The sequence below is a fragment of the Apteryx mantelli genome, chromosome 7 (assembly GCF_036417845.1).
Source record: "Apteryx mantelli isolate bAptMan1 chromosome 7, bAptMan1.hap1, whole genome shotgun sequence".
Classification (NCBI taxonomy): domain Eukaryota; kingdom Metazoa; phylum Chordata; class Aves; order Apterygiformes; family Apterygidae; genus Apteryx; species Apteryx mantelli.
In genome coordinates this window covers 18,438,819-18,452,529 of record NC_089984.1, presented here as the reverse complement: position 1 = coordinate 18,452,529, position 13,711 = coordinate 18,438,819, and the positions used below count along the sequence as shown (strand labels likewise).

At 36.3% G+C, this 13,711-nt stretch overlaps 1 protein-coding gene across 4 annotated transcripts in view; it reads right to left on the bottom strand.

Annotated features, from left to right (window-relative positions):
- KCNMA1 (potassium calcium-activated channel subfamily M alpha 1) overlaps positions 1-13,711 on the bottom strand; it is a 545,630-nt gene that overhangs the window by 89,372 nt on the left and 442,547 nt on the right. For all 4 annotated transcript variants that reach the window (XM_067299877.1, XM_067299878.1, XM_067299876.1 and 1 more), the window contains one exon: positions 12,035-12,111. In XM_067299877.1, coding sequence (XP_067155978.1) covers positions 12,035-12,111 — 77 coding nt within the window. The remainder of the gene's footprint in view (positions 1-12,034; positions 12,112-13,711) is intronic.

Here is a 13,711-nt window from a genome sequence, read left to right as displayed (position 1 = left end):
CTTAACAAACAAATATGGCTACATCTTACTCACATACAAGGCTCTCTAAAGGATAAAAACTCAGGCAATTTATAATGGGACTTAATACTGGGAGTTACCTCCCCTGTGGTGATGTATGAGTTGCTACTAAGTAGAGAAAAAAGACACTCAGAATGCTTATACACATATACAGAAAGAACATTTCTGGCAAAATCTCTAAGAAGTTCCATTAGAATCAGTCCAATCGACGCAATATTCAGTGCACTATTCATAAAAATACTATCACACTATTGGTATATCCTCCACATTTGTGTCTGGATCAATAGTTTCAACATCAAAATAGTTAGAGCAAAGTCATTCACTAGGTGGACTACGCACCATAATACACATGTGACATCAAAGGCAACCAGATGCATAATCTGCTAACTACATTATTATACTCTTAGTACCGGATGGTATTTTTATTTGTCATGACTTGTACTGTAAAGCAGACATGCTTCCTGATCAGGACTTCTAATATTTCTTTTACATGTATCTGATTTGTCAGTTTTTCTTTTCCACTGGTATAGGGAAAGGAAAACAATTCCTGTCCTGAGACATAGTTTTGCCTGTTATGGACATCTGAAGAGGATAAGTAAAGGAAAAATCATAATCTTCTTTAACAGTCTTCCTCCATTGTTGACAACACACTGATAGAGGTAGCTTTAGAATCTCAGCCACTAGCCCCATGAACTAATGGCCGCTCAGAATTCTCTCTTTTCCTTCTCAATCTCTGATCTTTCAAAAGAGCTTGACTCTTGTTATGCAGAGGTAGTTTGTGAAAGAATACGGAGGAGTCAGGAAGTTTGCATCAGGGTAACCCTACTAAAAAGAACTACAAAAGGTACAATTAAGATTTCTGGGGTTTCAGTGTTGGACAGAAGGTCCTGTCTTACTGAAAATGAAGGGCTACAGAAAAAAGCTAAAGATACTGGTAATATAAAACACAGTTTCAGCTACTACAGTTCTGCTATTAAACTGTGTCCTGTATATTTATTCACTGCCATTGTATGCTGTTCTAGTGCCAGCACTATTAAAGCTGCCCACTTAGCACCGGTCATAGATTTAGACACAGACCTGTTCCTCCAACCATTAAAAAGCATGTATTGTACTGTTTAATTAATGACCATTTATATTGTATGAATTAAATAAAAAAGATGTCACCAAACTGCACTACTAAGGTCCTGCATGCTATTGCAAGAGCATGCTTCCTAAAGAGCACATAAAGCAAAATAATGAATTACATTTTTATATCAAAGATAAATAAAAACAGAAAAATAAATAAGAGATGTATTAAAACTTGGGTTTGATTTTTTTAAAAGCATCAGCCCAGTAAAACTCACAGAACTACAATGTACGACACAAGACGGGGATGATACCACAGACACCACAGACATGGAACAGCATGTGTTGGTGTTAAAACTTACAGGCACGTAAACTGGTGGAGCAATCATTAACAGAGACAGAAGAAAGTGGGAAGGCTCTCTCAAGGGTGTCCATGTTACTATGTACACTGCCTGACATGCAAGAGCAGTCACGCTCAGAGCGTCCGCAATCAAAACAACATGCCAGTTTCATTCTCTTGTAGATGGACATCTTGGCTATAATCATGTGTTGGATGGGAGGAGAGGAAGAGCAGCAGGTTAATGGCAAGGTTATATATATAACAAGGCAGCTGGAAGGTAATTTAAGGGATTTAATACAGGCCTTAGTTTATGTTAACAGTCTTGACCCAGGGAAAAAAAATGCAATGAGATTATTGATAACACTTTGGCTGTACATTAAAAGTAGGGCAAAAGATAAATTGTTCTTTATTTCTCTTCAGTCTTATAGGGTGATCACAGACATGGGGAAAAATTACTGATTACAATCAAGTGTTTGGATCAAAAAAGAACATAGCAAAAGCAGAAAATCCTATGAACAGATTATTCCCATGGCACAATTAATACTGCTAGGCCAAAACAAGAGAAAACATTAGAGCTGCTAATGCATTAGATATTTTTGGCCTACCCTGCTTCCTGTAAAAATCGAAGATATATATATATATATATATATATATATATACACACACACACATATATACAGGAAAACACACATACACATATATTCTCACATACACACACTCACACACACATAAACACATATATACATAATGTGTGTGTGTGTGTGTGTGTGTGTGTGTGTGTGTGTGTATAGTCCTCAAACAAATGCTAATACTTTCTTAGTATTAAACTGTGCCAGGGAACTCCTTAATTGCATTAAATTACACATTACTGGAGAGTTACAAGATGCTCACAAAATTTCCTGAAAGATTTACTTAGTTTACATTGTATCTTCAGGAATTCAAATCAGCTCTTTGACAGAATACCAAAATTTGTCCATAAGAGAAACAACTAATAATGGCAAATATGCTTGACATTAAAATCAGTTCACAAATAAGGCATCACCAAAAGCACACAGAGCATTGGTCCACTGAAACACGCTGAACCAATCACTGGCATTTTTTCTGCTCTGAGTAGAACTGAATTTGAACCATGCAACTGGATTCAAAGGTAGATCAAGAAGCCAATAACAAAATGCAAAATTAGGTGCTAATTCCAAAAGGATTGCCAGATTGGAATACAACATTCATATCCTTTATGGGAAGGATACTGTCTTTGTTATGTATTTCTATAAATTTACAGCATGCTATTTTATAAATGTATGTGTAACTACCATTGCACAATTTTTGTATGTTACCTCAATCATACGCAAGTTCAAACCTGAAGAAATGCAAAGGCCACTTAAAATTGTTTCACATGTTGCACTGAACCAACACTTTTGGTAATGGTTTAGATTGAACTGACTCAATTATACTAAAAACAAAACAGAACACTGACAGGCAAAAACAAAACCTTAAAAGCAAATGCAGAAGAAAGGTAATGTTTCTCTGGCCTGTACCTTCAGTTTAGGATGTCTTTTTGTATTACAGTAATGACGTTAATTTAAAATGTTTTCCCTTAATTTTGCCATTTTTAATGCTACAGTCACCAGGGAAGAGGGACTGAAATCTCTGAAATGGGTCAAGTCCTGTTCTAAGGCCTTGATGACTTGCCATACAGTATATCTGTCAAGCAAGGGTAACATTATGATTGTGGAAAACAGGCATTGAGGGAGATGAATGAGTGGTCTCTTCAGCAGCGACTCCATTCCTCTAAAACTTTGCTCGCATGACTAGTGGCATGTTCTTTTAGCATCCTAGTAGAGTTATCTTACAGCTGTTCAGAAAGTCATCATGCAGCGTCAGGCTTGTTCATTGCATGGTACATCATTCCTCAGAGCTTGGCTTTTAATATGAAGGGTTCCACTGCAGCCTTTGATGCATACACATTCAGACTACACAGAAAATTCAAAACAGCATTTGGTATCCCATGGTTTCCCTCTCTCTAACTCTTCCCAATGTATCCTTTAAAATTGAAAAGTTGGGGGCAGAAAAATAAAAGTGAAATATTTTATCAGAAAATGTGAAAGTGTTCCCATTATGCCTATTTTTATTATTTTCACTTTAAGGAAATGAAAGAAAAATAAAGAGCATTTGTGAGACACACTAACAGTAGGTGAGGGAAAAGGAAGGCCCATTTTGTTCTAATTACAGCTGTTTTGAAGGACTTTTTTCTAATGAAATGCTGTAGCAAAACACACTGCCCAGAAATTCTCAACTGCTATGTTATTGGTTAGTAACAGTCCCTGGTTTTCATTTACTTGTAGCCATATCTTGTCAACAGTCAATAATAGGATATGACACATTTATTAAAATTAAAAGAAATCATCCTTAAGGGCAAGGAGGGCTGGGAAGTAAAACTTTTTGTACATTTTCATTGAACTTAAACCAATGAAGTGGGAAATTTAAGCCCTTCTGTTCAGCAGGGGGAACGAGTTCACAGCACTTTTCAAAAGTAATGCCCTTTCAGGGACTGTTTTTAACTATTATTATCAGTTGTTCTGGAGATCATGCATTATTTTAATATTTCACACCATGAACATGCAGGAAACAGGCTTGAACCTGAAAATATAAGTAGCAGAAAGGACTTGCTATAAGGGTTTCAAACCAGTATATAAGCAATTGCATATCAGAGCAATACATTTTATAAAGAAAACATGCTGTTACTCTTCATTCCTTTTATACAGTCATTGTTACATTCATACCAAATACAATATTTATTTTTTTAATAAAACAAAACATGGAATATTAGTAGGGATGATTAGCAACAAGATCAAAGACAAGACAGAAATGATTTTAAATGGTTCAGCCACACACATACCATTTCCTATTAAACTTCCATAAACATTAACAAAAAATGGGAATCATCAGAGAGATAGGGGGACCTTAAGAACAGCATCTGGGTGGATGTTAAATTCATTTGACACCTATAGCACCATAGAATCAACTCATTTCTATTCAAAAAAATGTTTTGGATGTCGAATAGAGCTGTTATTTGCAATTAAAGTTGGGACATAAAATAAAGCACTTCCTATTCTCAGCTGAAGAATAAATGGATAAAAAGGAAGAACACCTCCTTATGCTTAGTATGATGACAAGCCCATAGCATTTGTAAAATGAATTAATAAAAGTATCAGGGGAACTTGTCATGGATAGAGAAATCAGACTAATTAAATTATCTACTGACAAAACAAGGTGTAACTGAACAATTGTCATTTTCCTGATTGGTTATGACCAAGGAAAACAATTTTTCTGCCAATTATTTATAAAAATAAATATTTTCTAAAAAGCATTTTTGTTGCAATTTCTCTCAGAAGATGATAGCCTTCCATTTTAATATGGGAGGAATGTGCCTTAGATGTGTGGAGTTCTAGCAATACCTGGCTTTCTGATCTCAAAAACTCAAAAAGCCCAGTCAACATTTCTAGAAGATTGTCTGGATCTGAGGTGCTGCTTAAAGTTCACAAACAGTAATGGGGTATATTTCCAGCTGCAAAAATAAGCAAAGGAAACTGCAAATTATTCTTTACCTAAGATGTCAAAGAACAGTTCCTTTTTTAAAGGAAGCAGAACAAAGTACCCCTTCATCTTTGCTGATTGCTTTTTTTGTTTTTGTTGTTCTTTTTTTTTTAAACCATACAGTCTACCCAGTCCTTGTACTCCATCCTTCACTAAAGTTTTCCTTATGAACCTCAATGGTTTAAAAAAAAAGGTAGATCTATGAGGACATCTAGTGGATCTCTATGAGACAACAGCTCGTTAAAAAGCATCCGAACTGGAGGTTTCTTGACCAGCAAATAGTGAAAAAGGTCCCAGCTACGATTAAGAATTGAAATGGATAGTGTGTCATTTCAATTCAGCAATTTCTCATGATCCACAGTAAGAGTAAAATAACAACAAAGGGGAGTTTTACAAAGAAATTATGGTACAAAACAACTAGCAGCATTAAAGGAAGACCAGACTGATTTGATTGCCTTTTAGCGACGTTGGTTAGCATCATGAGACTAAAATATTGAAAGGACTTCCCCCAGCACAATTTCAGTTTTCTTAAAAATACAGCAGCATATCTTAAACTTTGTGACAATTTTTTCTTAACACAACAGGCAAAGCTATCTCTCCATTATTTAATTGTTACAGAACAATTTTAAGACCTCCAACTCAGCTTGTTCACTATCTTGAAATTTTTGCAAAGTTCTGACTTTAAATGATGTCAATCAAAGGCAATTGGCTAGTTCTTTGCTATAATTTATATGATGGTGTTCTTTGTCAAAACTGTAGAAATTGCAGGTGACCTGAGTGGACATTCTACCCTATTTTAGTAACTTTAAGAATGACTCACAGGTCTTGAACTAATGACACATTTATAGACCAATTCATTTTATTTTTCATCTTTCGTCATGACCTTTCCTGCATTATCTTAAAGAAGACTCTCAGTCAGTGTGTTCTCAAAGCTAACTGCACTTCTGAATAGACTGAAGCTATTGGGGAAACGGAAAAGCACAAGTCAGAGATACATGACCTTTCTTTAAATACTCTTTTAGCATGAAGAGCTCGTTTATTTAGTTATTATTATTATTTAAATTTATTTCTCTGGCCTTGCCAGTCCAAAAAGGCCTCAACACAGAAATGTATTTAATTTAAATACCTTGTGTCTGTATGCAACAGTGTCCATCCCAAACTTTAAGCAAAAACATGACTAATTAAACATCAATACATCCAATTTATAATTGCAAAAGCAAGGATTATCTTGAATACCTTCCATCATCAGCTAAGCAGGCAAACAAACTCCGAGTATTAGAAAACTTATCAGTAGTGCTGATGGAAAAAGGCAGTACTCAGACTGAAATTCGCATGGGATAATGTTTTTAACTTGAAAATTTGATATGGAAGTGACTGACTGCATGGGTCCACATTCTGTCACACAATTGATTTACAGGACAACCCTTGTATTCTTGCTTTTTAAATCTTACAGAAAAGGGTTGTTATTATTTTTAACTCTGTCTTTTTGCTCATTTGGTTTACAATGAGGCCATAAAATAGACGAATTGGCAATGCTAAGTGGATGGTAACCTCCAGCACAGGGACAGGAACAAACTGCTGATGACCAAAGATGGGGAACTCTGGCTGTGCAACCAAAGAATTACTAAAATGGAAACCCATCCATAATGACTGAGAAGAAACACTTCGCAATGTTATCATGTAAATTTATCTGAAATCAACATATATTACTGCAATAGTCCAAACCACTACTATGCTTGTCTGCACTGGATTGGCTTACTGCAACAGGAATGAGAAATTTGTTTCCAAATGTGTTCCACTAAGTGCGAGAATTTAAAAAGAAAGTGAGGTCTTGTGCGTCTGTCAGGCTGTTCTTTTGGATAACATCAGGGTAAGAGTCTCAGGATGGCAGTCCGTGTCACAGAGCTACTAATATTGTCAGTAAAATCCCCAAAGTACTGAATTCAAGACTGAAAAATCCTTTCCAAACATCAAGGTTATCAAGGTACAAATTTTGTTTGAGCTGCAAATTATCAGTAAGTGGTCAATTCTGTCACCACTGATCATCTCAAACAGACAGTTTAATTAACTTGGTTCCTGTATTATTAGCAGTGATTACAACTGATTTTTAGAGTTTTTTGAAGCTCACATTTCTCCTTTCCAAATTGCTTACAGTATTTTGCCTCAGAGTTAATGGGAATTGTTATTTGAGCTATATAAATTAGCTTCTTTCTGGTTTATTAAGACTACTATTTCTTTTTACGGTGACCTGTCCTGACAGTCTGGGTTTTTTTGTGCCCTGCCCATGTTTCTGCTGCGTCCTTCTGTTGGCTGACAAGAGATTTTTGAAGAGACCATTGCTCTGTGTTTGAGTACTTAGGTCTGATTAAGACCTAAACTGTTATCACATAACAAATTTGCAATATCCGGTGAAATGGTGAAAAAGCCTGATAACCTCACTTATTTAGAGTAGCTGCAGTTATACTGGATGGTTAGCAGCCTCAACCTGCTACAGAAATGGTTCACTGCAGCTATGAAATATCTGATCCCTCCCGGTGCTTGAAAGAACAAGTCCATATAAACCTGTAATTGCCCTATAGCGAATATTTTTTTTGCAGTGATTGTATTTCTAAGAAGCAAATTCTTTCCATCTCCCAAATGCTGTATTTATTTTAACTATCATGACCGTGCACACTAAAAGTGGCTGACTGAGAGCCTCCATAGATACCGTTGAATTAAAGTGGTATGACTCAGATTGATGTGAAGTGGTCTATAAAGTTCACATTATATAGATAATAGTAAGTGTAAAGCCTTACAGTTAAGATCCTGAAAAGACAGTGTCAATCTTCTCATGTAATTAGCAAAGCAAAACTGTTATAGCCTGGGGAAAATAATCACTGTAGCTTGTCTCCTGGTAAGGATGGTTGTAGGTTTATGTATCAGAAGTTAACAACACAGTTAATTCATTGTCTGGCTTTCCTCCCATCTCCTTATTTTTTTTGGTGATGGGGAGAAAGGAGTAAGATAAGGGCAGTAAAAGACTGCTGTGTTGTCCCTTTGTGTCAGCTATGCAATGGAAGAGACAAAATACAGAAAACTGAACACAGGTCTGAAAATGAATTGCACTTATCCAGGCAAACAGTGCTATAGTGGTGATTACCCCAGCCTAACTAACATCCCTAAGAATTCATGAGATACCTCCAGAATCATTTCAAGGAAATTTCACTGCCAAGGTCTCATATTCAATTAGGGACAAAAATAAGTTTGTGAAAAAATGCGTTGAAAAGGTGGAAGAGGGGAACACTGCTGTATTTTCTTCAACGTCGCCCTAATCTGTGTGGGTGTAAAGGATGAGAAAATTGTGGGTATGACGTCACTGCTACATGCAACATAAATAAAGAAAAGAACCAAAATACTGAACAAAAATACTCTCTGCTAGAGAAAGACAGGTTGGACCGCACTCTGGGCTACAGGGAACCCATTTTTACTCACAATAGATCACTATCAGTGTGCAGTTAAAATATAGTAGGGGCCGTGTTCCAAGGCAGCAAGAGGAAAAATAAATCAAAAGTTTGTCAATTGTCATAGATTACAAGAAATTCCTTCAAACACATCAATGTACACATGATATGTCCCCTCAGGGGTTCAACCCCCACTGTTCACAGCAAGCACTGTCACTGGAAAAAATATATAGAGAATTAGACCACAGCTGTTATACAAAATGAAAGAAACAGAAGGAGTAGGTCATCCAGTTTAGAGATTTCATCCCAATGTGGCTGCAATTTTATATAAATATATACGTGTATTTGGCCCCTTGGTGAAAAAACTACAGTTAAATTGAATAGAAAAGAAATTGAAAATATTCCAAAAAATATTAACAATCTGTGAATAAAACTTTCACACAAGCATTTCTCTGGACAACACAACATCAACATTCACGGGTTATTCAGGGAGCAGGATGGGTAAGGAGAAAGAGGAATGGCAGACACTGCAAAAGGAAAGCAAGGTTACTTCAATTATCCCTGGCCTTGTGGAAACGCACTGCTGTGCCCTGAATTACTAATATTAGGCCTAACAGCTTTGGACAAATGGCTATGTAGGTCAAGCTCACTTTTAGACCCCAACAATACCACAGCTAATGTTCAGACAGTATCTAAATTGATGTGAAACCTCAGATGCATTATTAAACAATGTGGCTTTCAAGTGTCACAGGAAGCTGCATTAATTAATGCCGCAATAATTAAGATTTCCATGTAAAGGAGATATTCTTTCACATTCATTCACCTGAACATGCCAATATTTTTATGCACAACCTTTCATTTCATCTTACATGTCTTCCACATTCTGCTGTCTCTAATTGTTATTATGCTGCTCACTAATTAAAATATATATATTTATTATACAGGAGTGTGTGGGTGTGTGTGTGCGTGTGTGTGATTATTTGCAGTGTCTCTGAAAATCAGACTGACAGATTAGCTATTGACAGATTAGTTGACAGTTTCCTAATTCAACAGGAAAAGTGTTTTTTTAATTTATGCTTTGTTTTGGTTAGACTGCATTTTAAGATCAACAATTTGTGTAGTTTACAAATGGATAACATAGCTAAGATTTTCAAAAGTGATTAGTGATTTGAAAGCTTAAGCTAAGATGTTTTAGAAGGGTCTGAATTACAGACCACACTGAAAACTTACCTTTTTCTAAAAAAAAAGATCAGGTCCTGTAAAAGAGATCTCAAGACTGCCATCAAAATTTGAGAGACCAAAAATCACTAATTACTGTTGAAATTTTTCATTTAAATGGTTTTGTGGATTGATAGAACTTTAAAAGCAAAGGAACTGTATTATTCCTAACAGTTACAAACAGGCTGCTAAGTGGAAAACTGTTCTCAGCTGTACTTAGAGCTGCCAGCTCTCACGGTGTCTGCGGCAGGATGCTTGTGTGTGTGTGGGAGGGGAGAGGGGAAGAGAGGAGGGGAGAGGGAGAGGACAGACAATGAAAGAGGAAATTTACAATTTTACTATCACTGACCTTTTTTTGCTTTTCGACCTGACTCAGAGGATTACCTCCTTACTGTTCAGTATTCACTGTAGCAACTCTGCAGCCTCCTTCTTCAGCCTCACTAACCCCATCGTTTCATTTCTACATCTGTCCAACACCCTTTCATTTATTGGACTGATATGTGTGACCATGCCATTTGGAACATTTCCTAGTGCTACACACAGAAGTTGTCACTCTCACCCCTCTCCATGGCCTTACTGCTGGTAATAGACCTGTTCTTTTGGCTGGGCCACAGAATACTGTTTTCTACCTGGTTTCCCAGTACTGAGGGTTATGTTAATTTTCATGCTCTTGCCCTTTATACTGTGATTTCCTGATTCCTATCTTCTAATAGATTTCAGTGAAACGTGGCACAAAGTAGTTCTCACATTCAAATGACAAATCCTTTGGCAAATTTTCTGGAATTCAGCATGTGTGAACAGCATATACTATGTGAAGTGGGAGGAGAGAAGAACATACAAAAACATTGGGTCATTTATAGCAGAATCAGCCAAAATTAAACAGGTTACATATTTCTCTTTCTTAACTGTTGGGTAATTTGGAAAAAGATTGGCTTTGTAAGTTACAGGAACCCTGAGGCATCTGTAACTTGCTTTACCAGAACTTACTCAGCAGTCTCATTGGCTTTGAGAGCAGCTCAAAGGTCACATTCTCACATGGCTAAACTGTCCTCGAATACTTTTTTTTTTCCAGTATGTTGGGCAATGCATGCACTCCTTCCACATCCGGCATGCTTTCCATGGGCTTTGCTCTCCTTGTGGCTACTGGGAGGAAAATCCCATTTTGATGAGAATCCCCAGTGTCTCAGCAGCTCTCTTTCAATTATACTACTTTGTTCCACATTCCTGTTTTTTGGGGGGAAAGGAGTTTCTTTAAAAACTTTAGTGACATACTCTTCCTTTTCAAAATCCATCTTCTTGAATTCATCAAGTTTAGGTGCCCCTTAAAGGTCCAATTTTAGCCCTTCTTTCCATCTTCCAAGACAGTACAGGGATAATACTATGACTGGATCAATAAATCAGAGGGTTTTTCCCTTACAGAAGTAATGGGAGAAGAGGTATGGTCAACCTCTTCTGAAATGTTTCCATTTACCTAATCAGTGTATTTATACTGGATATTCTTTTTCATGGCAAAAGACCATGCAATACCCATAAATATGCACATATTCATCAAGACATGGTTCCAGCAACAAGTCCTTTAGAAGTATATAGCTAAAATACTAATTTTTGAGTATTTATAAAAATACAGATGCAAAATCTGATATCAATTCCAAAACTCAGTTATTTCTTCATGCACAATTTGCCAAAGAATTTAAACAGCAGACCTAAGAACTTAAACCAAATATTAGCATTACAGCTACAGAACCTTCTGAAAGGACAATGTCATAATAAAGAGACACTGATATTTCATTTCTTTTGGACAATCCCTCCCTCTAGCAAAACCAAAAAACTCCCAAACTCTTTTCCACATTGTAATCCCCTGTGCAGAATCTCTGCAGTAAGGAACTTAGGCAGTTATTTTAATATTTTATTTCAATAGTTACATGAGGGAATGTTATTCCTCAGTTTCTTTTTATACAGAATTGTACTCAGCAAAGACAAAGTTCTTTACTTCACTGAAACTTACTGAAATTATTAGATTTCGGCATGGTATGAATGAAAGCAGAACTTCACTGTTAATTCATACTTAATTCAGAAACCTCCATTTTTAGATCTATCTTGATTTAATTCCTCTGCCTTTGTTAGTTTTGGACCCTAATGGATTTTTTAATGAAGACACAGCTGTGAGTGGTGTGAAATTTAATTTAAAAAAATAAGCACTTCAGAAATGCAAATGGCACTTATTAACTCTGTTGCTGTGTATTTATTTCTTAGTTTTTCTGTACCAGTGTGTAAAACACATAAATGCATATAAAGATATTCTTCAAGGATGAGCAGTTCATGAAAAGGGGAAGAAAGGAGTGATAGAAATATTACTTACGCCGTTTGCAGCCACATTTTTTTATCCTTTTGGGATCTGTGATGTCATCATGACAAGCCTTGCAGTAAAAAAATGCCCTAGAGAGACAGAATGGAAAAACTGACACATTTCTTAATCCATACAAACGAAATTAGTCCCACATTTCCTCTTGTTGCATTGTCAAATTAATGAAACATGCCAGCACTAATTTCCTTTAATCTTTGAAAAGGTTTAGACATTTAAAGTAGGAAATATCTTCTGCAAGACCATTAATCTCAAACATAAGGCTTTCTGCTCCAAATTAGTGTTTCTTTTAATATACTTTTACTTGAAAAATTAAACTGGGAGAAGGGATGATAATTATGACACAGTGTATCGGTTCATTTGCCTTTCATCTTAGAAAAGAGCATCGAATGGACTTTGTCATGAAAACGTATAATGAGTTCACTGGTCTTAGAAGATCTATCAGATAGTTTTTGTAAAGAGTATATAGTACTCGGCCAATTTTTCAGCCCAGTCACAAGTGGGACCTCATTTTTGGTACAATGAGATATTGCAATGTGATCAATGTGACAACAGCATCACGTATGCTGTGTGCAAAAAAACAAAAAACAAAAAGGGAAAATCCACCCAAAATTACGAGGTTCTTAAAGCAACATACAAATGAAAGAATTGAAATAATCTGGACTTGGACTAATTTTTTGTCTTTTCTATCCAACTAGAGCAGAGTCCTATTGGTTTTGAATAGAAAAAAAGCCAAAATCTCAAAACAAACAAAAATAGGCAATTAACAAGGTCACCCATCTAAGTCTCTATTTAATGTTTTTGCAGATTAATTTACATTCTGATATCAAAGGGCTCACCACTAGGTGAAGCACAAAGAGAACTAAGGAAGTGAGGAAAGGAGCATTCAACTTTATATACAATTAAACCAAAATTACTGTTTAATAAATAAGCAAACTGCCCACAGGAGATTTTAATCACGCCTGTCAAGTTGACATGTCACGAAGACTGCTGTGACACATTTCATGAGGATCACACAGCTGGCCTCTAGCTAGACAGCAACAGCTTACTAGGACTCTTCCTGGTATAATAGACTAAACATACCTGTACTTTTCCACTTGCTGAAATTTCCCTAGGCCTATCCATATTCAAGACAGGCTCCATATCTACCTTCCCAACCCTCTCTCACTGCATACTTCTCAGTACAAATTAGCTGTAAGAACCAAAGGTGCCGCTTTGCGGCCACCCACGGATCTTGCAGACAACTTTGCTCATAGATGGCTGGGTTCCTACAATAGTAGAAAAGTCACTGGAACAGAACAATCTACAATCCAAAGTATAAAAAGAAAAATAAACAATAGATACACAGCAGTGACTAAACACAGTCTTGGGCAGTTCCAATAGGATTATCACTACTTATTTTTAGATTAATTAGACAGTGACCAACAGAGGTGGAACTAGATTAATGGAGGTGTTCAGAAGCACAAACTAAGGATCTAACCCTATAAATAGCTACAAATCCATCTAAATTATTTCACATTTCTGCATAATGGCCCAGGTAATTTAAGCAACCTGCCAGGAGAAAGGCAGCAGGCCCAATATATAAGGTATGGACCAGAGATTAGATAAATTAGATTTGCAGTAAGACCTCACTGCATGTTATTAACATTTTTAAGTTCAAAGTAGCAGGCAAGA